Consider the following 21,351-nt stretch of genomic DNA (forward strand, 5'->3'; position numbering starts at 1 on the left):
CCTTTTACTGAGAAAAAAAGAGAGAGTTTTTGGTCTAGAATGCCAAAACTGGACACCTGAGATGTGGACTAAGGTGGATGGACTGTTAAATCTAACTTTGCAATTTGGGATTAGGAGAAGCAGAGTCAAGGAAGCACAAAATACAACCAACTTCTAAGATTGAATTGTAGAGGTGTAAAAAAATATCCCTGCAGTTTTCTAGTGAAAAGAGCTGAAGCCATAATAAAGGTAGAGCGGACACACTAAATACTCAAACCTTTTATATTTAGTTGTTGAGTAGTTGTCTGTGCTTTTTTTTCCTGATGCTGAAAAATTAAAAACTTGTACTTAATGGCCATTTTGACTTGAAATAAAAAAGGGAAGGGTAGTCTCTGGTTTTTGCCGTGCACTATACTGTATATCTTTTTGAAATGCCCTCAACAAATAGAGTTCAACAGCCAGCAAAGTCTCAGCATATGTGAAACTTTTTCAGTCATCATGAATCTGTTTGAATGCCAAGGGTGGTTACTTTCAAGAATCTAAAATATAAGATAGTTTTGGTTTATTTAGCCATTTTTGGTCCACGTGTCTTATATTAAAGGCCTGGTCTCATGACCACTGTTCTTAAAGTAATTTTCAGTTATTCTTAATTGAAATAGTAAAAGTATTGAAAATCACCTCAAAAACACATCAACGAGGTGTCCAAACTTTCAGCTGGTACTGTAGATGATCCAGTGCTATAGATTCAGTAGATTCAGTGGAGAGAGTCAGTGTGCATGGCTGTGTGCTGATGAGTTAAAGCTCCAGGTGGAACGTAAGGCCAAGACTGCTGAACTCTGGTTTCTGCTGATCCACTGAGACACTGTTTAATTGATTGAGTGTCAAATAATGAAAGCAAATGAAAGCATTTAAGTATATTGTACCTCCTGCAGGATGTGTAGACCTTTTTTACAGCAGCTTACATTTTTCAGAGTTGCCCTTCAGTAACTACAGAACATTGCTGCATTCTTTATTACAGCATTGTCTGCTAATCCACAGCTAAAAGTAGTCTAAACTGGAAGAAAACAAAGACGCACCAAATATTCTTGGAAAGATAATGCTTTTCTCTTGTTGTTTTGATGTTGAGCCCAACTTTATAAATTATGGATTATGATTCAAGCCATCGAGTCATAATAAGTGCTTCCCGGAGTGTGAATTCATTAAGAAGCACTTCGACTTAAGCTTGTTTTCTTACCGCGTCTAATAAGAGTCTCATTTACGGGCCGCTCTATTCTTCGGCCTCCCTTTCTTCCCGTCTGGATTGTCAGAGTGTATTTTAATTGGCTGTCATCTGCGGTGCCAGTGTGTGATTGGTGTCTGGGCTCAGGTACGGGCTTGGCTGTATCAGCGGGCTGATGTAAGCTGTCTTGTGTATGCAGCCAGCCAGGTTAGCTGTCGCAGTGCGCACCGGAGCGCATGCCCAGCCTCTTCAGCCTTACATCTACTGACGCCTGAGCCTGGGAGCTGCCAGAAACCTGCACTGTCCCACAGAGCACATGCCAGCTTAGTCTCTCTCTCTCTCTCTCTCTCTCTCTCTCTCTCTCTCTCTCTCCCCACAGCACTGCAAACATGGACACCTATCACAGGAAGGAGAGTGCCAGCCTGAGCCAAAAATACATGCTGCATTAGCTTTTGAAAAGCGAGTTTAATGCGTACCCTGTCGCGTGTTCTTTCTCAGTGACATTTCTGACTCCATTGCTCTAACAGGAGCAAGACTTTTGTTGGTCTGAGAGATAAAAACAAGGTTAAAGTGGGCCAGGATGTTCCCAGAAAAACAGTTCTGGCACCCTCTAGGCAGTCTTGCATGCTGGACGTCAGCCTGTCGTCAAACAGTCTGATGCATTTTGTTGGCAAAGAACTACCTACTTTGACAGGAAAGGGACGTTTATCTGACTTGCAAAAGGACCAACTATGCGCTGTTGTTTTCTATGATGCATAGAGGCAGGTGATTTTTTAAAACAGTGCTACGGCACAACATACTGGTGGGAAACAGAGTGATATGCACTGCCAAACATGTGAGGATATCTCACTTACTGCTACAGAATGCTTCGAAAAAGACTGTTGAATAGCTTGTGGTGCTGTGAAATTCACAAGTTTCTCGATCCAGTGACTACGTCTTGCTCCAAAACACTTGTCAGGGTGTGCAAAGCGGAGTAACTGTTTGCATCAGACAGATTGATAAATGACAAATGACAACATCAAAATAACATCCTATTTCATATATAAAGTTTTAGCTTTATTTCAGCTTCTCCATAGGGCATTCCCCTGTGGAATCTTGACGTTTTAAAGAAAGCTTTGTGGTTTTGTTAAGCATGATGGTTGCATGTACAAGATCACTTGAAATCAAGTTTTAAAGCTGCACTGTATGAAAAGCCTAAGAGTCTGTGAGTCACTGGCTAAGTCTACCTAACTGAACTTGTATTGACTGGTGATCTTTAATTTAGGCCTCATGTTGGCCAAATTTGTTCAGATTATGTTAAAGTAGAGCTAGCCAGCTTAGTACATATCATATATATTAATATATGCATGGTGCAGGCTAACTTGTGGACTGGTGATTAGCTAGCTAATTTAATTTCCGTGGCCTTTCCAGTATTCCAGTATTACCAGTAGCTAAGTCGCTTATGAAAGAATACCACCACCTTCTAAATTCCAATTTCAGAGAGAAAATCTTTTTGCTGAAATGTTGCTCTTTGATGGCTCAAGAAATTCTCCTGGTATTCTTTCAAAAGAAATAGCATTAGATGAAAAGGAGACAAAGGATACAAGAGAGATTAACGAGAGATACGATTTTTGTTAACCTTATGGAGATCTCTACTAAAACTCAAAAAAGAGACACGTGAAAAAGTCTGTCCATCTGATCTCACTGGGCCTCATTCACCAACCATTCTTAAGAAAAAACGTCATCTTAAAGCCCACTTATGCAGTTTTCACGAAGATTTTGACATTCACCAATGTTATTTGGAATTTGTTCTTAGGTAAGAACAAAATCTACACACACTCAAGAGCACAAAGGTGAAAACAATTGTGCGGTTTAAGAAGATGTCAGGACTTCTTCAGGACAACTTAGGACCTTTCTCAAGAGCAAATTTAAGAGAAGACCTAGGAAGATATTGGGGAATGAGGCCCATCTTAATTTAAAAAACTACAGAGAAATTAAAGAGATCTCTTTTATTTCTTTCCTTGGGTTAACCCTTGCTTATAAGCTGATATGCCGTGTTACTGCAGTGTACAATGTGCTTGCAGGTTGGACTGAAATCAGATCTGGACAAATCTGATTAGCCTTGTGTAGCACAGCATGTGCTACCCCGGGCTCAAGGAGGACGCTGGAGGCAGGGTTCACAGTTGCAGCAGCCATATTTCTTTTATTCACACCACAAAATCAACACAACTCAAAACAACCAAACTATGCTGGCCACTTTTCAGTGGCCTAAGCAGGCTAGACTTTTCAGTCCTTTATCCTCAGCTTTTCAGCTCTTCAGTCCTTGTTGCTGCGTGTCTCTCTCTCCTCTCTCTGTTCCCTCTCAGCTCTTTTAAAAGGCTCCTGAGCCGAGAGGGAACGAGAGCTCGCTGTTCCACCTCCTTGTCACCGCCCCCAGCTGGCAGCTCAGCCGCCCGGGTCGAACGTGAGGTGTAATGGAGCGGCCTCGCTGCGTAAAAGGGGGCGGGGCCCAGGCGGCGGAGCTCGGGACTAGCTCCTTGCCCTGGTGCCTCTCGTTGCCGGCGCCGTCGTCGTCTTCCTCCTCCTCCCGCCATCACTCGCGTCACTCGGGTTACTCGGAGGAGCTCGGGCTTTGCGCTCCGCCCCCTCCCCACTCGCGGCTCTCTCCCTGCCGTCCTGGCCGAGGTTCGTCGCCGCTGGTTGTTCGGGCCCCGCCTTCCTGGCGGCTCTCGCGGCCTTCATCATCGGGGCCCGGGGGGCGGGCGCGTGCCACACCTTGTTTTCTGACATTAGCTTGGTTTCATTGCAGTATGACTGTGCTTAAAGTGTGCACTTAAAATGTTCCTTTAGATACTCAGTATACATGTGTGAAGTATGTCTAACAAATAACTGTCCACTGTAAAATAAATCACTGATGTATTGCTTCAGAAAGCTTATCTTGGATGAAGATTGAGTAAGTATTTCTCAGAGACCTGATCATGTAGAGGTGAGGAATTCTCTGACCCACTTGCACTGAGTGGTCATGGCTTGACCTGGCAGATCAATATATTAATGTAACACTAAGACTTTAGTGGGCATGTCAATAAAACTGATTTAAGCAGGTGCTGAACTGGAGGTTTAATATCCTTCCGAGTGGATATGGATGATCCAGCACCCATTAGCTCTGCTCAGAGATCTGCTAACTCTTAGAAGTCTAGAATTATTCATGCAGCCTTGCTTTATTTAAATAAGGTAATTCATTATTTATATACTGAATTACATTTACGTTTGGTTTACATTCTGTGTTGACAGCGAGTCTACAGTTCTGACTTTCTTCTGTCTGTTTCCATGTCAAAAAATGACAAAAACAGGCCAAAAATGTAAAGATTGCTTTGGTTCCACAAAACAAGACTGTAAATTGTGATATTGCATGAAAGTTCAGAATATGAATTTTTAACAAAAATCCTCCCTTGTTTTAATAAACTTTCATTTAAGTAATCACTGGTAATAACTGTGACTTCTAATGGATTCAGAGGGACATTTAACCCCTGTTACGCTAACGGGTCCATATTCTTGGGGTCACTGTCCATTTGGAACACCCATTTGCACCCAAGCTTTAACTCCCTGGCTGATGTCTTGAGATGTTCCTTCAGTATCTCGGCATAATTTTCCTTCCTCATAATGCCATCTATTTTGTGAAGTGCAATAGTCCCTCCAGCAGCAAAGCACCTCCACAAGATGATACTGCCACCGCCATGCTTCATGGTTGGGATGGTGTTTTTTAGCTTACAAACCTCCCCCCTTTTTCTCCATGCATAACAATGATCATAATGGCCAAACAGTTCCATTTTTGTTTCATCAGACCAGAGGACATTTCTCCAGAACGTAAGATCGTTGTCCTCATGCACAGTTGCAAACTGTAACCTGGCTTTTTTATGGTGATTTTGGAGCAGTGGCTTCTTGCTTGCTCAGTGGCCTTTCAGGTCATATCGATATAGGACATATTTTACTGTTGATATAGATACTTTTCTACCTGTTTCCTCCAGCATCTTCACAAGGTCGTTTGCTGTTGTTCATGGACTGATTTGTATATTTCGCACCAAAGTATGTTCATCTCTAGGAGACAGAACACATCTCCTTCCTGAATGGTATGATGGCTGTGTGGTCCCATGGTGTTTGAACTTGCGTATTATAGTTTGAACAGATGAACGTAATACCTGCAGGCGCTTGGAAATTGCTACCAGAGATGTTACAGACTTGTGGAGGTCCAGAATTCTTTTTCTGATTTCTCAGCTGATTTCTTTTGATTTTCCAATGATGTCAAGCAAGGAGGCAAAGTAGGCCTTGAAGGTAGGCCTTATGCCAGTATTGCCAAAGGTCCACCTCCAGTGAACTCAAATGGTATCAATCAGAAGCGTCTAAAGCCATAACAACATTTTCTGGAATTTTCTAAGCTTTTTAAAGACGGAGTCAACTTGGTGTATGTAAAGTTCTGACTCAATGGAATTTTGATACAGTGAATTATAAGTATAATTATACATTTTTTGGAAAAATTGCTTGTGTCATGTACAAAGTAGCCATCCTAAACAACTTGCTAAAACTGTAGTTTGTTGACATAGAATCTTCGGAGGGGCTTTTAGGACTTCAACCTAAGTGTATGTAAACTTATGACTTGAACTGCACATGTACTTGAGTAAATGTAACTAGTTACTACCATCTCTAGTTTATAGTAGTAACCAATTATAAACCCAGTAGTTACTAAATAATAAATCTAAATCTAGAGTTTAAGTGGTTAATATGACTTGACACTTAACCTTAACCTTGGATTTCTGATGATTCTAGTAAAGCTTCTTCAATTCAATTAGACTTTCTTAATCTGCCAGCAGAAGGCTGGATTTGGTGTGATGTATGCTGATAGTTGTCAAATTATTTATGCGTTCACACTCCATATGGATGGGTAATTTACAGTAAGAGACAGAGACAATGCTCCATTTTTAGAAGCCAATACGTGTCTGTTCATTATCATGAGACCTGACAGATGTGCATAGTTAAAAAAAAAAATAAAAATCACATAAGCATACAGCCAAACGCTGCCTGGTGTGAGGGAGTGTCTCAGAGGAGAGAGAGAAGAGCAAGAGATAGAGAGAGAGAAACAAAGTCAGAAAGAGAGAGATTGAGACTGAGAGGCAAAAACAGAGAGAAAGGGAGAGTTTGATGTGGGCATGTTCTCCAGTCAGTGAAGAAATGAAACAGAAATGTCTCTGTGTGATGAACTCACCATCTGCAAAGACGGCAAACCGGATTCCAGCGGGATTAATTAAACAAGTAGAGCCTGCCTTTCTCTGTCTCTTTCTTTCTCTCTCTCTCTCTCTTCAGTAAATGAGTATGATGTGGCTGTATTGCTATAGTGTTAAGAAACAGAACTGACAAAAACATATATAGACATTTACAAAGGCTTATTCCAACAAGCATCAGTTTACTTTCGTTTATTTGAGTATTCAAATAAAACAAATAAAAAATACATTCAAATTTTTAGTAGATGATTACAAAGAGGCATCAACGACTATTACATCTTAATTACGTCTTCTGTTCTTTTCAGGAGACTTGCTTTAAATTTTTCAAAGAAAACTGCAGGAATATTTTTCAGTCTTGGAAGTTGGTTGCATTTTCTTCTTCTCACGGTCCAAGGAATCCCAAACACGTTCTGTGCTGCTGAGGTCTGGACTCTGGGGTGGTCAGTCCATTGTTCTGAGAATACCAGCAGCTTCTTTGTTTGGTCTCTGTCCTTGTCTCAGTAAGGCCTTCTTGACAGCTACACATCCTTTCAGGCTCATGGTGTTGAGTTGTTTTCATACAGTAGAAGGATGGACAGAAACACCTGTGGATTTTTTCAGATCTGAAGCAAAAGCAGAGCTTGATTCTCTCCTCTCTCTCAAAGATGAAAGCTTAAGCTCTGTTTATCTTATGGTGATGGTGATGTTTTTAGTTTGATGGTCTATCATATTTTGGAAACTCCTGTTTTTTCACTTTTGTGAAAAAATAATATGATGAGAAGTCAATAATTTGACTTTTGGACTGGAAGTTAAATAAACGAAGAGTGAGCTCTGACTGCACAGTACTGTACATCATCTCAAATAAATTATGTATCATCTTGTCATTTTTAAAAATGTTTTGACTGACATGGAAGAAGATGAAGGGATAAACATGCTATGTTTATCCTCACTGGACTGAGCAGTTTAGGGCTGGATGTGTGTGTGTGTGTGTGTGTGGAAGATTTGGGAGTGATGTAAAATTGCTGCTTTCCCTGAAATAAAGCCTCACAGTCAGTGTTTGGCGTTGCGCTGTGTGAGTGGGGAATCAGCCGTGCGTTCCTGCCGACTCGGTCTTTAATGGCAGGAGAATGAGAGTGTGTGAGTGTATGGAGTGTATGGGCTGTGTGTGTGTGAGTCAAGTGCTTTGCTACTGCGATCGATCTGACACATGATTCTCTAATGCGTAGATGTGACCACATGCTTCTAACAAGGAAATTGATTTCTGTCTCGCTCTCTCTCTCTCTCTGCCTTTCTCTCTCACTCTCTTTCTCTCTCACTCACTCTCATGTCTCTCTCACTCCTTGGTTCTCGCTTTCTTCTCTCTCTATTTTTCTTTCTTCTCTTCCTCTCTTTCTGCCCCTCTGTCTTTCTCTCTTTTACTCTTTTTCTCTCGCTCACCCTCTGGATCCCCCTCTCTGTCTGTCTGTCTGTCTGTCTCTCTCTCTCTCTCTCTCTGTCTTTCTTTCTTTCTCACCCTCTCTGTTGCTACTCTCTCCTCTTTCTCACCCTGCTGCTCACCCCTTCTCTCTCTCCTTTTCCTGTCTCCCCTTCCCCTTTTTTCTCTTTTTTCCTCACTCTCTTTCTGTCCCCCCCCACTCTTTCTGCTTCTTCTCTCGCTTTCTTTCTCGCTTTCTTTTTCTTTCTTTCTTTTTCTTTCTTTCTTTCTTTCTTTCTTTCTTTCTTTCGCTCTTTCTTTCTTTCGCTCTCTCTTTCATCTTCTATCTCTCTCTCCTTCTATCTCCTGTCTGTCACCCTTTTTTTCTCTCTACCTCTTTTCTTTTTTCTTCTCTCTTTCTGTCTTTCCTCCCTTCTCATCCTTTCTGTTTCTGCTTCTTCTCTCACTCACTTTCTCCCCCTCTCTATTCTCTCTCTCTCTTTCTGTCTCTCTCACGTTATGTCTGTCATTCTGTCTCTCTCACCCTCTTTCTCTCTTTCTGTATTTCTTTCTTTTCTCTCTCTTTCTGACTTACAATACAATACTTTTAAAACTTCCTTGCCTCCACCTCTGAAGGCTTTTGTGGCTGGTGCTTTGGCTGGTGGATTGGCCGAAATGTCATTTCCAGAGTTATTCTGTTTCCGAACCTGGGATTACTGAGGGGCAACTTCTCTCTGTGAGTGGGTTACAGAAGTTGCCTTTCTCAACAGCTGGAAAGAAGGCTTTGTACCAGAGCTGTGTTAAATACTTGCATTTTCATGACCTGAAGGAGAGATGTGACTCCAAATGGAGAGCCCATCTCTCTGTCGCTGAGGGTCTGCGACCTTCATGGAAGCTCCTGTACAAAAGCCCCTTGCCCAAACGTTCAGGAGACCTCCAGTGGAGGATCCTTCACTGTGCTATACCCACAAATGGGTTTGTGTCAAAACTTAACCCTGCTGTTCAACCAGTTTGCATTTTCTGTAATAATCTTGATACTGTTTTTCGTGCTTTTTCCGACTGTCAAAGACTGATTCCTCTGTTCGAGCTCCTGGACAGGGCACTCAGAGGGCTGGGGTTTCTGTTCACCCGGATTTATTTTGGGCTGTAAATACTCTAAAGCTCAGCGTTATAAATGTACCTTGGCTAATTTTTAATGGGACAAGCTAAGTTATCAGTGTGGAAGTCCTTCAGGCTGATGGCTGAAGGGCAGGAGGTGGATGTTTTGAAATTGTTCCGAGCTCTAGTGGAATCGTGCATTAGAGTTGAATTTGTCTTTTACCAAAGCACTCATAACATTTCCTGTTTTGAGAAAAAGTGGTGTGCTGGTGAAAGTACTGTATCTGTCAGTGATTCGGGTGTGATATTATTTCATTGGTGAATCTTTGTGAATGGGTGATTTTTCTTTGGGGATCCTCATCATTATTAATATAACTATTAGCTCTTTACTATAGGATGTAAAATCTTTTAATTAATAATGCTTCAATAAAAGGGGGTTAAAAGTCAAGTCTCTTTCTGACTTTGCATCTATCCCTCTCTGTTTCTCTCTCTCTCTCTCTCATCCTCTTTTTCCGCTTTTTTCCCCTCTTTCTCTCTCTCTTAGTCTCTTTCTGTGTCTTTCTTTCTCAGCCTCTCTCTCTGCTGATTCTCTTTCCTCTCTTTCTTTTTCATCCTCTCTTCTTTTTCCTGTCGCTGTCTCCCTCTTTCTCTCTCTTCTTTCTTCTTATCTCTTTTCCTCTCTCTCTTTCACTATCTTTATTTCCCTATCTCTATTTTTTTCTTTTTCTCTTTCTGACTTTGCATCTGTCTTTCTCTGTCTCTCTCTCTCTCTCTTTGACATTTTCTCCTCTTTCTCATATTAAAAGAAGAACAAAACAATAGCAAGTGAACAAAACAAGTATATAAAAGCGTCAGTAATTAAAGCGCAGTCGGAGTGTGGTCAGTAATTAGGCTGGGCTGCTGGAAGTGCTGCAGTGGGTTGTCAGCATTGGCCTCTAGTTATTTATGCCTGTTTACTGCTTGGCTGTTCGCAGGCTGCTGGGTGAACAGAGCTAATGAACAACCAGTATTTGTTTTGCCCTCAAACCAGTATTGCCAGTATACCCAGCGGCTTTGCTGTCTTTTACACACGCACACACACAGACACAGACACACACACACACACACAGTTTTCTCTCTTTCAGATGAAGCATCCCGTTAACTGTAAACTTCCCTCAGCAGCTCAGCATCCACAGGACGCGTCCCATCAGTCTGCCTGGATTCAGTGGAAGTGGAATTCAGTGCAAGTCTTAGCAAAGCAGGAAATGAAGCTGATAACAAATGTCCGCTCCCACCGAACACACTGACACACGGATTTAAGTACTTCCTTTTCTCAATCTTACAGTTCTGTGGAACTTTCACCCCTACTCCATCTCCCCCTCAGTCTGGTCCCTTCTGGCCTAAAACGAGAGTTTAATATGTTGTTTGTCTTATTATGTAGTAGTGTGTAGCTCAGCATTATATCACTTAACCTCATCATTTGACAGAATTAACTATTTTGTATCATCTTCACATCTTTGGTTCATCAGTGTTCTCTCACTACAATACCCAGCGTGCATTACCCAAATAACAAATACATCACACAGCCATCAGGAATCCCTGTGGTGTCAACTAATACTCACTGCTAGCTTACCCACTAATGTACAGGCTAATAAATACAGCCATTTCGAGATAAAAAGTTGTACGGTATGATATTTTGAGAATAAAGTCATAATATTTTGAGATAAAAAGTTGTGTGGTATGTTATTTTGACAATAAAGTCATATTATTTCCATATAAAAAGTCGTACGGTATGATATTTAGAGAATAAAGCAGTAATATTTCAAGATGAAAAGTTGTGCGGTATGTTATTTTGAGAATAAAGTCAATATTTAGAGATAAAAAGTCATACAGTATGATATTTTGAGATTAAAGTAGTAATATTTCAAGATGAAAAGTTGTACGGTATGTTATTTTGAGAATAAAGTCATAATATTTAGAGATAAAAAGTTGTGCGGTATGATATTTTGAGAATAAAGTCATAATATTTAGAGATAACAAGTCGTACGGTATGATATTTTGAGAATAAAGTCATAATATTTATAGATTATTTTAATAATAAAGTCATAATATTTATAGATAAAAAGTCGTACGGTATGATATTTTGAGAATAAAGTCATAATATTTATAGATAAAAAGTCGTACGGTATGATATTTTGAGAATAAAGTCATAATATTTAGAGATAAAAAGTCTTACAATATGACATTTTAAGAATAAAGTCATAATATTTTGAGAATAAAGTCATTTTTCAATAAAAAAGTTGTAGAATTACGACATTAAAGTGGGACATTACCAGGAAAAGCTGCAATATTGTAGCCAAAGGGTTTGCAAAAGAAAGGTAGCAACCTCCTCCTGTTAAAATGAGGGCGTTGAGGAGGTATATTTTCATATTGATTTCTCCCTTCTTCTAATACTCAGTCTCCTGGCACATCAGCACCAGCCTGTTATTAGTATAAGAAACGGCTGAAACGGCTGTGCAAGAAACTGTGTTTATTTAGAATAAAGAATCAGATGGACTTGGAGGAAATTCTCAGGCAGTGGCGTCTACAAGCCTTTGGGTGGTTACCCCTCTGTGACATTCGAAGAGGGCATGTAGTTTCACAGGAGACAATGAGAACAATAACCAAATGATCACTGTCTTCATCATCACCAGTACAGCAACTGAGGCCCCAACGCGTTATGGCAGCCCCCCGTACAATTAGCCCACTTTATCCTCTAAATATTGTGAGTTTATTCTCGTAACTTTATGACTTTATTATCGAAATATTATGACTTTAGTCTCGAAATATTAGGATTTTATTCTAACAAATACGACTTTGTTCTGGAAATATTATGGCTTTATTCTCAAAGTCTTTTATTTTTATTTATTTTAACAGTGGCCCTAAAACGCTGTTGTACCAGACTCAGGTAAGTTGTCAAGATGATGTTTAACATGTTTAACATTTTCCACCACAATATGAACACTGTTAGTCCTTAATCCTGCTGGCTGTGTAGACGTTCTCATTACTTTAAGGCTGAATGTTCTGTCCACAGGGTCAGTATCTGCCCGGCTGAGTTTCAGTGCACTGACTGGGTCTCTGGCTGTTGGTTGTTGCATGTATTGATTATGGAGGGCGTGAAGGTGATGATGTGCTGTAGTTTAGTCACTGTGGTCAGTGTGGAGGTCAGTGTGGAGGACAGGTAGATTATAGAGGTGATGGATGGTGGTGTGAAGGTATAGACGATAGTCTGGAAATGGCAGAAACCAACTGCTTTGTCTGTCTCCTACTTTGTCTTTCGCTCTCTCTCTCTCTCACTCTCTATTTCTGTCTTTCTCTCTTCTTCTTGCTTTCATCTTCTCTCTCTTTTTCTCTTTCAATCTGTCTCTTGTCTTTGCGGCTTTCTTTCTTTACTTTGTTTTATCCCTCTCTTTCTGGTCTCTTTTCTCCCGCTCTGTTTCTTTTGTTCTCATTCTCTCTATTTCTTTTCTCCCACCTCCTCTCTTTATCTCTCTCTTTTTCATTTTCCTCTCTTTCTTTTCTGCCTCTCTTTTTCTCATTTTTATCTCTTGCGCTCTCTCTCTCTCTCTCTCTCTCTCTCTCTCTCTCTTTCTCTCTCTCTCTCTTTTTTTCTCTCTTTCCCTTCCTCTCCTTTTCTCTCTGTTTCTCCTTCTTTCTGTGTGTAGTTTTCGTAGCCTCCTTGCTCTTCATCCACTGCTCTAATCTTCTTTTTCACCTATATGTTGTGGCCAAGACTATTTACTCTCTGGCTTTTTTTATTTATTTTCCTGTTGTGTTTTTTTTTCTCTCTCTCTTAAAGGCAGAGAAGTTAAGCTCTCAGACTGAGACTAATCTCAGCATATCCTCCAAAAGCACACTGAATTGGAGAATGGATTTTCATGCTTGGCTGTTTCTCCGCCCCTGTGACCACACACACACACACCCCCACACGCTGAAGTGTGTGTGGTAGAAATGGTGTGTGTGTGATATGTGTTTCTGCACCCTCTGGGCTGCCACACACTCGGATAATTACCACAATAAATCTGCATAATTTCATGTGTTCTCATGGCAACATAAAGACCACCCTGAGTGTGAGGAATCGCCCCCATTCAAAACGTCCAAGCTCAACTTTCACTCTGTATCTCTCTCTCTCACTCTCTCTCTCTCTCTTTTGTTCTCTCTCTCTCTCTCCTGATCGCTGTCTCTCATTCTCATCTGCTGTCTCCCCGTCTGTCTTTTCTTTTCTGCTATTTGCCTATCGATCTCTCTCTCCTCCTTTTCTCTCTGTCCTGTCTTTATCTCTCTCTTTCAAAGTCTTTCCATCTCACCCACTTTTTCTTTCTCTCTTTTTCTCTGTCTCTACTTTTTCTTTCGCTTCTGTCTTGAACTCTTTCTCTTTCAATAACTTAGCCTTTCTCCCACTTTCTCTCCTCTCTTCTGCTTCCCCTCTCTCTGTCTCTTTTCTTTCTTTCTCTGCTTCTGTCTCTCTGTCTCTCTGTCTCTCTCTCTCTCTGTCTCTCTCTCTCTCTCTCTGTCTGTCTGTCTGTCTCTCTCTGACCCATGTGTCTGTATGTGTGTGTCTGTGTGTGTGTGTGTTTGTGTGCATGTGTGTGTGTGTGTGTATGTGTATGTGTGTTTGTGTGTGTGTGTGTGTGTGTATGTGTGTGTGTGTGTTTGTGTGCATGTGTGTATGTGTGTGTATGTGTATGTGTGTCTGTGTGTGTGTGTGTGTGCTTGTGTGCATGTGTGTATGTGTGTGTATGTGTATGTGTGTGTGTGTGTGTGTGTGTGTATGTGTGTGTGTGTGTGATTGTGTCGTTGCTGTTGTGAAATGCGAGCGTGCGTAAATCTGCGCTCCTCTGTGGCCTCCTCTTCAAAGAGCACGGCTGTCAAAGCAGCGGGGTCTGAGCCAGACAGGAGACAGCGGAGCCGTTATTGAGCGCGCTGATTGTAGACGCACTCACTGCCAAACGGAATAAAATATCCCGGCTGCTTCCGAAAGCACAGAGTTGTTTGGGTCTGACAAAAGGGGCCTGTCTCTCCATATGATCAGTTTACAGAAGCAGACACATGTGGATTCTCATCACACTCTCCTTCTCTTCAGATCAGACACACACCGAGCATAACGGCTCCTTTCTGTTTACATTTCCGCAGATGAGCAATTCAGATAAACTTTTATTAGGATAAAAACCCTTAAACTCTTCTGATGCTGGAGTGTCTTACTGTAAAATAATAATGTCCTTGTGAATTCAGAGTTGTGTCGTTCTCTACTTCAACATGTAACACATTTCCAACAAAGTCAGAGTAAATAGTGCTGTCATACTAACAGTCACCACCTCCCTGACACTTGGTAACACTTTATGTTTCACTGTGTTGACTTTAGTACCAATTCCTGAATGATACTTCTTTCAATTTCTATTTACTTGCTGAATTTGTCACACTGGAAAAAAAAATAATAAAACGTACAATTTAACATGTGCCATAACTTTCGCACAGCCTACAAATTTGTTTATTTTTTTTAACATTTTAAATTCAGCAAATAAACAATGACTGTTCAGAAAGGTGCTCTCTGGAGAGGATTTGTACTTAAAAGTTTGATCAAGATGGATTATGCATACAAAACATAATTTGATGCCCAAACTTTTCTGTACAACTGTCTATAAAGTGCTGTGCAAAGCTATTAGGTATACAGAAGCAGGCACATGTGGACATATATATACATATCCGTCTGGGTCGCTGGGTCTCCATTTTTGAATAAAATCTCTTTACATTGACTTACATTGAAAGTAAAGAACATTTTTGCTTTCTCCTGTAAAGTTACACTTTTTTTGCTTTGGACAGTGACAATATTTCGCTGCTGTCAGAAGAAAACCTCGTATCTCCATTTTCGTTTTTCAGTTTTTGACATAATTTGAAAATGCATGTTGTCCTTTACGTTTCATGATGAATGGACCAAAAGAAATGACCCAGAATTACTTGTAAAGACTCATCTACTTCCAATGACTTGCATTAAAAGTAAAGTCGGTGTTTTCCTTCTCCTGTAAAGTTACCATGTTGGAGATAGGAGGTTTTCTTCCTACAACAGCGATATATGTGTGTATATATACAGACACACACACACATTCTGTGCATTTTAGTACACGATTTCAGTTTATTTGCTGAGTTTAACATGTTGAAAAAGTAAAAGCATATTATATAAAATGTGCTATAACTTTTTCACAGGCCACATTTCATGTGTTATTTATTCCCTGTATGTTAAATTCAGCAGATAGACAGTAACTCTGTATTAAAATGTGAGGAAGTGTGTTCCCTGTAGAGGAAGTTTATTTCTTCACTTAGAAAATCACAGCTTGTCTATCAACCTGCATTTTTGCATGTCACTTAGCCTATTAGCACCCCTGACTTCATTAATATGCGTTTTAAGGAGTGGCACTGTTGAAGCGCAGTAATAAGACTAAAATGAATATGTAAATTCATAATTCTGCATTTTGATTGATTTACCTGAAATGCCTCCATGGACCTGGAAGAAGTGTGTGTTTGTAAGGCCGGTGAGTTGGAAGCACGATTACTGAGAGAATATTCCAGATTTCTCTTTCAGAATTGTTATTAAAAGCGAGCTTCTGTGTTTGTGTCCTCAGATCTGGTTCATCCGAAGATCTTTAGGTCATTCAAATTACATTGATTTTTTCCCAGTGATTTCCCAAGCTGCTTGGGCCTCACGTCCTCCGTCAGCACTTCCAGTTCTTCTTTCGACATCTTTTAAATGGCAGATGTTAGCAAATCAGAGGCAAAGCTATTTAACCTGTGCTGGTTATATTTTAAGTCTACAGTTTTAAAAAGGTAATTTAACCTGCTACCACTGACGCACCCAGAATTCCATGGTAAACTGGAGAAGCTGCGCTTTTTGAACAATGTTATTGTGTATACACTTAGTAAATATGGCTGACAATATCAGAAAGTGTGGATAGGTGATGTTTCAATAGTCCAAGATGCATCACAGATATGGAAAGCACAGCTGTAAAGGATGAAAGCGAAAATTCAGTTTCAGAAGTGTTCAGATTGAACATACTGGGCCAGATTGATAAAATGCAGCAGAAGATTTACTTCACTGTTAAGAGCAAATAGTGTGGCAGTAACACATTTGCTCATTCATAAACAAGAATAAGTAAGGAGTTTTACTGCTTGCATGGTGTGAGGCATTGCTGCATATTTACTTGATCTAAATACAGCGGTAGGGTTTCATAACACGACACAATCCCACACAAAATAACACCTGAACCACTCTGATGGTAATTTTATGTTTCCAAACATGTCTGGTCACACATGCAGGGAATCAACAAGTTCTGCATGTTCACCCACTCGCCTGATGAACCTATATATTTAAATACACGTTTTGATCTGTTTGGACTGAGCATCATGGGAAACCTTGTCACTGTTTTTGCAGAGGAACATGAGGAGGATTTCAGATTTCCACTAAATTTTGCCACAAGAAATGCAAATTGAGGTTTTATAGGTGAAGACATTATTAACAGATTCCTCTCACACTTTCAGCTGGCACTGTACTTAAAACGGCCTTGTAATGCAAAGACGTTTTGACGAGAGTCTAATTACATGTTCAAATTGATTCAATTTATAAAGGATTTTACAAAAGAAGTTGCAAATGTTAAATTACATTTTTACTAGTGAAAATTTTTACTTGTGTAAACTGATTTTCTGAGAAATAAGCTAATAAACAGACAAATAAATAAAAGCTAAAATGATCCTTAGAATTCCAGCATGTCTATTTAATTGAACTGTGTAGAAAAAGAAAACTTTAATTCATGTCAGTGAAAATTGATAAGGGATTGGGAAAAGTTTGAATTTTTACCAATGAGAAATGAAATCTTACTTGCTAAAATATAATTCCTACAATTAAATGTTTGAGTTGATTTTATTCATGTCATATTTTTCTAGTATCAACAACATTTTCCGAGTAAGAAATTTTGTTTGTTGATTAAAAGTTAATTGGTTTGCTGTGTCTCCGTGCTGGGACTCTTGGTAAAATCTGTGAGCTTTTTCTTTCTCAGAGGTTTGTGCTCCATTTACTATCATGCTTACATTTTCCACAGTTAAAATTTTGCAGCATCTTTACCAAAAATTCACTATCGTTTGCTAACATATCTTTCCTTACAGTTTGTAAGCTCTGTTTCTGAGAGTTTAGTTTTTCCTTGTTTCTTTGTTTCTTTCATCTCATCCATTTGGGCAGCCACCCGGAGCATCACTTGGCATGAGTCTTTAATATGGAAGAGCTCATTTACAAGTAAACTTTGATTTGAACCCATGAAAACACCACAGCGTTAAAAAGACACCAGTGCACTGATCACCACTAAGTTGACTTCATGAATAAGTCTTATTTCTCGTGCCGCATGCTTTGTGTGGCGTATCACTGTTACTGCTGAGTTTTCTGAATCAGGCCCATTGTGTTTTTGCAGTGAGATTCTCTGAGATACAGAAGCCTCTTGCTGAGCTGTTGGGAAGTTGAGAGGTTTCTTGTTTATCTCCCGTTGTGCACTAGCACCTTGTTTCAGAGCCTTTTGCTGCTTGACCGAAAGCGTGAAGCAGCTGCTGATAACAGCTCCTCTGATGTGCGTGCTGTGATGTGTTTGTAGAATTGATAGGTCTGTGTCTGAAGATTTGTTTTCCTAATGTTTTGTGTGTGTGTTTGTTTCAGGATGCGGGAGCGGGACGTGCAAAGTGTATGTGCGTGGCTGCTGCTGCTGACCCTGGCCCTGCTGTCCCTCTGGGGTCGGCTGACCCTGGCCTCGCACCGCACCCACATAGGTAGGACAAAAGTTACTGGCTGTAATGTGACTTCAGATATAACAAAAATCATCTTAGACTGTAACATATCCATTCTAATCCTATGATCTTGCACTTTTTGGCCTTGTTATTGAGTTCATGTGAATATTGATTTTTTAATTGAGATAGATAGATAGATAGATAGATAGATAGATAGATAGATAGATAGATAGATAGATGAAAACACATGAAAACACTGTGGTGCATTTCACATCCAGTAAATAAACTGAGTGAAAATACACTGTGAATGATAACATAGGTTAATAATTGTATTGGATGTAGAAATAAAGTGGCAGTGCGATATGAAATATATATAGATGTACAAAGATATCACATCTGATGTGATAATTTGTCCAGGATAGTATAAGCTGATCGTGAACAGATCAACTGACTGTTTATTCAGTCTAGCAGTGCTTGTGTTAGCTATACTATGTGGACCTCATGAGACAGCATATATTAATCATTTTTATTTTTTGCAGTATTTATGTTATTATTTGTATTTATTCTAATGTTAAACTTTCAAAAAATGTGTTTTTGCTTGCAAAAACTTTCCTTCTGAGATTCAGACATATGCGTAAGTTTGAACACCTCAGTCACCTCAGTCAAATTATGATTTATTGATTTTCTATGCTAACACATCTCTCTGCAGAGGACAGAATTAAATATGCCATTTTCCTGAAAACTTTTATTTATTAGCACATTTTGGGAAAACAATAATTCAGCTACAATATATGATAAAATGTGCCATAACTTTTGCACAGGCCATATTGTATCATTTTTTTTTCTATGTTAAATTCAGCAAAGAAACAGTTATCATTCATTAATTTCCCTGTAGAGAATGTGTAATTATTTCCACTTAGAAAATCAACAAAACAGGTCATTTAATGAGGGTGCCCAAACTTTTGCATACAGCTGTAAATAGTTTGAAATAATTTTGAAATAATAATTTAACTGACTGAAGTGATGTAACTTAATAACTATTCCAGTTACTGAACACAGAAGTTCAATACAGTATCAGTATAGCAAAAATAAATAAATAAATAAATAAACAATAAAACACATCTGTAAAATTAAATTTAATTCCCAGTTAACCAAGAAAAAAATGCTTGTAACCTAAAAAACGCCACTGACCTTCAATCACATCAGCTTTGTTCTGGTAGGTAGACAATGCAGCATAGACATTATAGCGCATATCAACCGAAGGCTAACATGGAATTAATATGGAATTTGAATGTGCATTTTAATGTCTCAAGTGGTTGTAAAGTTATACAGGTTTAAACCCAAATGCTGTGGATGGTCTGAAATGGGTTAAAGTGCCTTTTAAAAGCTGCTGACTCACGCAGGTTTTAGAAGCAAGTTTGCAGTGTGATTGTACAGATAATCAAATTATTATTACAGCATGAAGTGGATTGTCTGTAAAGGAAGACAGGCAACGGTTTATAACTGAATGCATTCATAAACGTTTGTGTAAATGGATTATTTTATTTGGTGATAATGTCTTGTGGTCTTCATCACCCATTACTCTGTCAGTTCTGGGCTTTTTCTGCAGCAGTAACTGTTCCTCTGTTTGTTAATGTCTTACCTATCAAATGCTAAAGGTGACATTTTAACTATGGAGAAATTGCAGCTTTTATTGAATTGGATTTGTGCCTCAGTCTCGTTTTCTCCAGTGTGTGAGTTGCTGAGTGTTTGTAGGTGATGTTTATTTCCCTCATTAGCTGGGTTATAATTTCCATCTGTGTGTTTGCTGTCTGAGTGCTGCTCTCTGAAGTCTGATTTCTGATTGGAGGAGCACTCACTGAACCATAAGAGTAAGCCAATCAGAGTAGAGCAGCGACAAGGAAACAGCTAATCAGATAATTACCTTACAGTTTGGAGCAAGGTAAGAGAGTATCGCCTCAAATTCTTTTTCCATCTCTCTCTCTCTCTCTCTCTCTGTCTCTCTCTCTCTCTCTCTCTCTCTCTCTCTCTCTCTCTCTCAGCGTTATTGGTTTTATTGAGAGGACACGCCCCATAAAGAATGACCTACACTAGTTATGATGTTACAGGTCATGTTGTGTGTGTGTGTGTGTGTGTGTGTGTGTGTGTGTGTGTGTGTGAGAGAGAGAGAGGGAGAGAGAGAGAGAGAGAGAGAGAGAGAGAGAATTTTGAGTGAGGGAGAAGGGGGAATGAAAGACAGAAAAATAAAGTAAGAAAGAACGAAAGAAAGACAATAGGGAGAGAGAAAGAGAAGGAAAAAAACAAAAAGTGGAGAGAGAGAGAGAGGGAAAGAGAAAAAGAACAATAGTGGAGAAAGGGGAGGTGAAAAAGAGAGAGGTTAGAGACAGGATAGAGAGAGAGATGGATTTAGGATAAAGAGAGAGAGAGAGAGAGAGAGAGAGTGAAGGAGGATAGAGACAGGGAAATAGAAAGGCAGGAGAGAGAGGAGAAAGAAAGGGGATGGGAGAGTAACAGAGAGACATAGTGAGACAGAGGGAAGAGGGAGCAGGAGAGATGGGGAGAGGATAGAAAGAATGAGATAGAGAAGAAAGCGAGATGCAGAGAGTAAAGAGATAAAGAGAGAGAGACATGGAGAGAGGATAGAGACATAGTGAGACAGAGGAGAGAGGGAGATGGAGAATGGATAGAGAGGCAGAGAGAAAGGAGAGGGAGAATGAAAAAGTAAACTAAAGTGTACTAAGGCGAGAGAGAGAGAGAAAGAGTGTGTCTAGAGACAAGGAAAGAGAGAGAGGCAGGAGAGAAAAAAAACTAAAGTGTACAGAGGGTGAGTAGAAAGAAGAGAACAACTACTGAAGGGCAAAAAGAAGAAAGGGACATATGAGAGAAATGGAACTGCAGATATAGAGGAAAGAAAGAGAAAGAGAGAGAGAGAGAGAGAGAGAGAGAGAGACAAATGAGGCTGTCATGAATTGTGAACAAGGAAGAGGAACGACTGACTGGATGACTGGAGTCCTGAGCCCCCTGGCCTGCTGTGTGTGTGTGTGTGTATGTTTGATATATGAGGCTCGTCTTTGACGTGTCCCAAATGCACCCATCCAAACACTACATTCACTATATAGCCGGTGTCATACAGTCAATGATGAACAAAGTATGTGTGTGTGTGTGTGTGTGTGTGTGTGTGTGTGTGTGTGTCTACAGGGTCTGGTGGTGGATGATGGTCAGTGTCAGGCCCTAAGCATTTCTCACACCACTGTCCTTGCCTCCGCTGTCCTCCTGCCCTCCACCTCCTCCCTCTCTCTACCTACTGCTCCCTCCTTTATTTATTCAGCCTGAAAGAGAAGAGAGAGAATCTCGCTACCATTAACTACAGATGGCACAATGCCAGTTTTCTTTTACAATACTGATAGTGAAACTTTGAGAATTCCACTGGTACAGATCAGATTAAAACCACCAAGCCTTAAAATGAGCCTGTTTTAATGCACACACTTCATTAATGATGGCCATCTGAAAGTGCTGTGCTCAAACTGCTCAAACAAAACACTTGACTAGCCAGCTCGTCTAGTGCTATGACCTCTGATCCAGCACAAGCTTTTCAGTCATTCCACAGATGTTCAGTATAAAAGATGAAAAAGAAA

At 39.9% G+C, this 21,351-nt stretch overlaps 1 protein-coding gene across 2 annotated transcripts in view; it reads left to right on the forward strand.

Annotated features, from left to right (window-relative positions):
* The window catches only part of si:ch211-254n4.3 (uncharacterized protein LOC100003386 homolog), a 177,162-nt gene that overhangs the window by 92,974 nt on the left and 62,837 nt on the right, over positions 1–21,351 (forward strand). For both annotated transcript variants that reach the window (XM_036579155.1, XM_036579154.1), the window contains exon 2: positions 17,649–17,758. In XM_036579155.1, the coding sequence (XP_036435048.1) occupies positions 17,650–17,758 (109 nt within the window). In that variant the 5' untranslated portion in view covers position 17,649. The remainder of the gene's footprint in view (positions 1–17,648; positions 17,759–21,351) is intronic.

Source organism: Colossoma macropomum, unplaced genomic scaffold, assembly GCF_904425465.1.
Source record: "Colossoma macropomum unplaced genomic scaffold, Colossoma_macropomum, whole genome shotgun sequence".
NCBI lineage: Eukaryota > Metazoa > Chordata > Actinopteri > Characiformes > Serrasalmidae > Colossoma > Colossoma macropomum.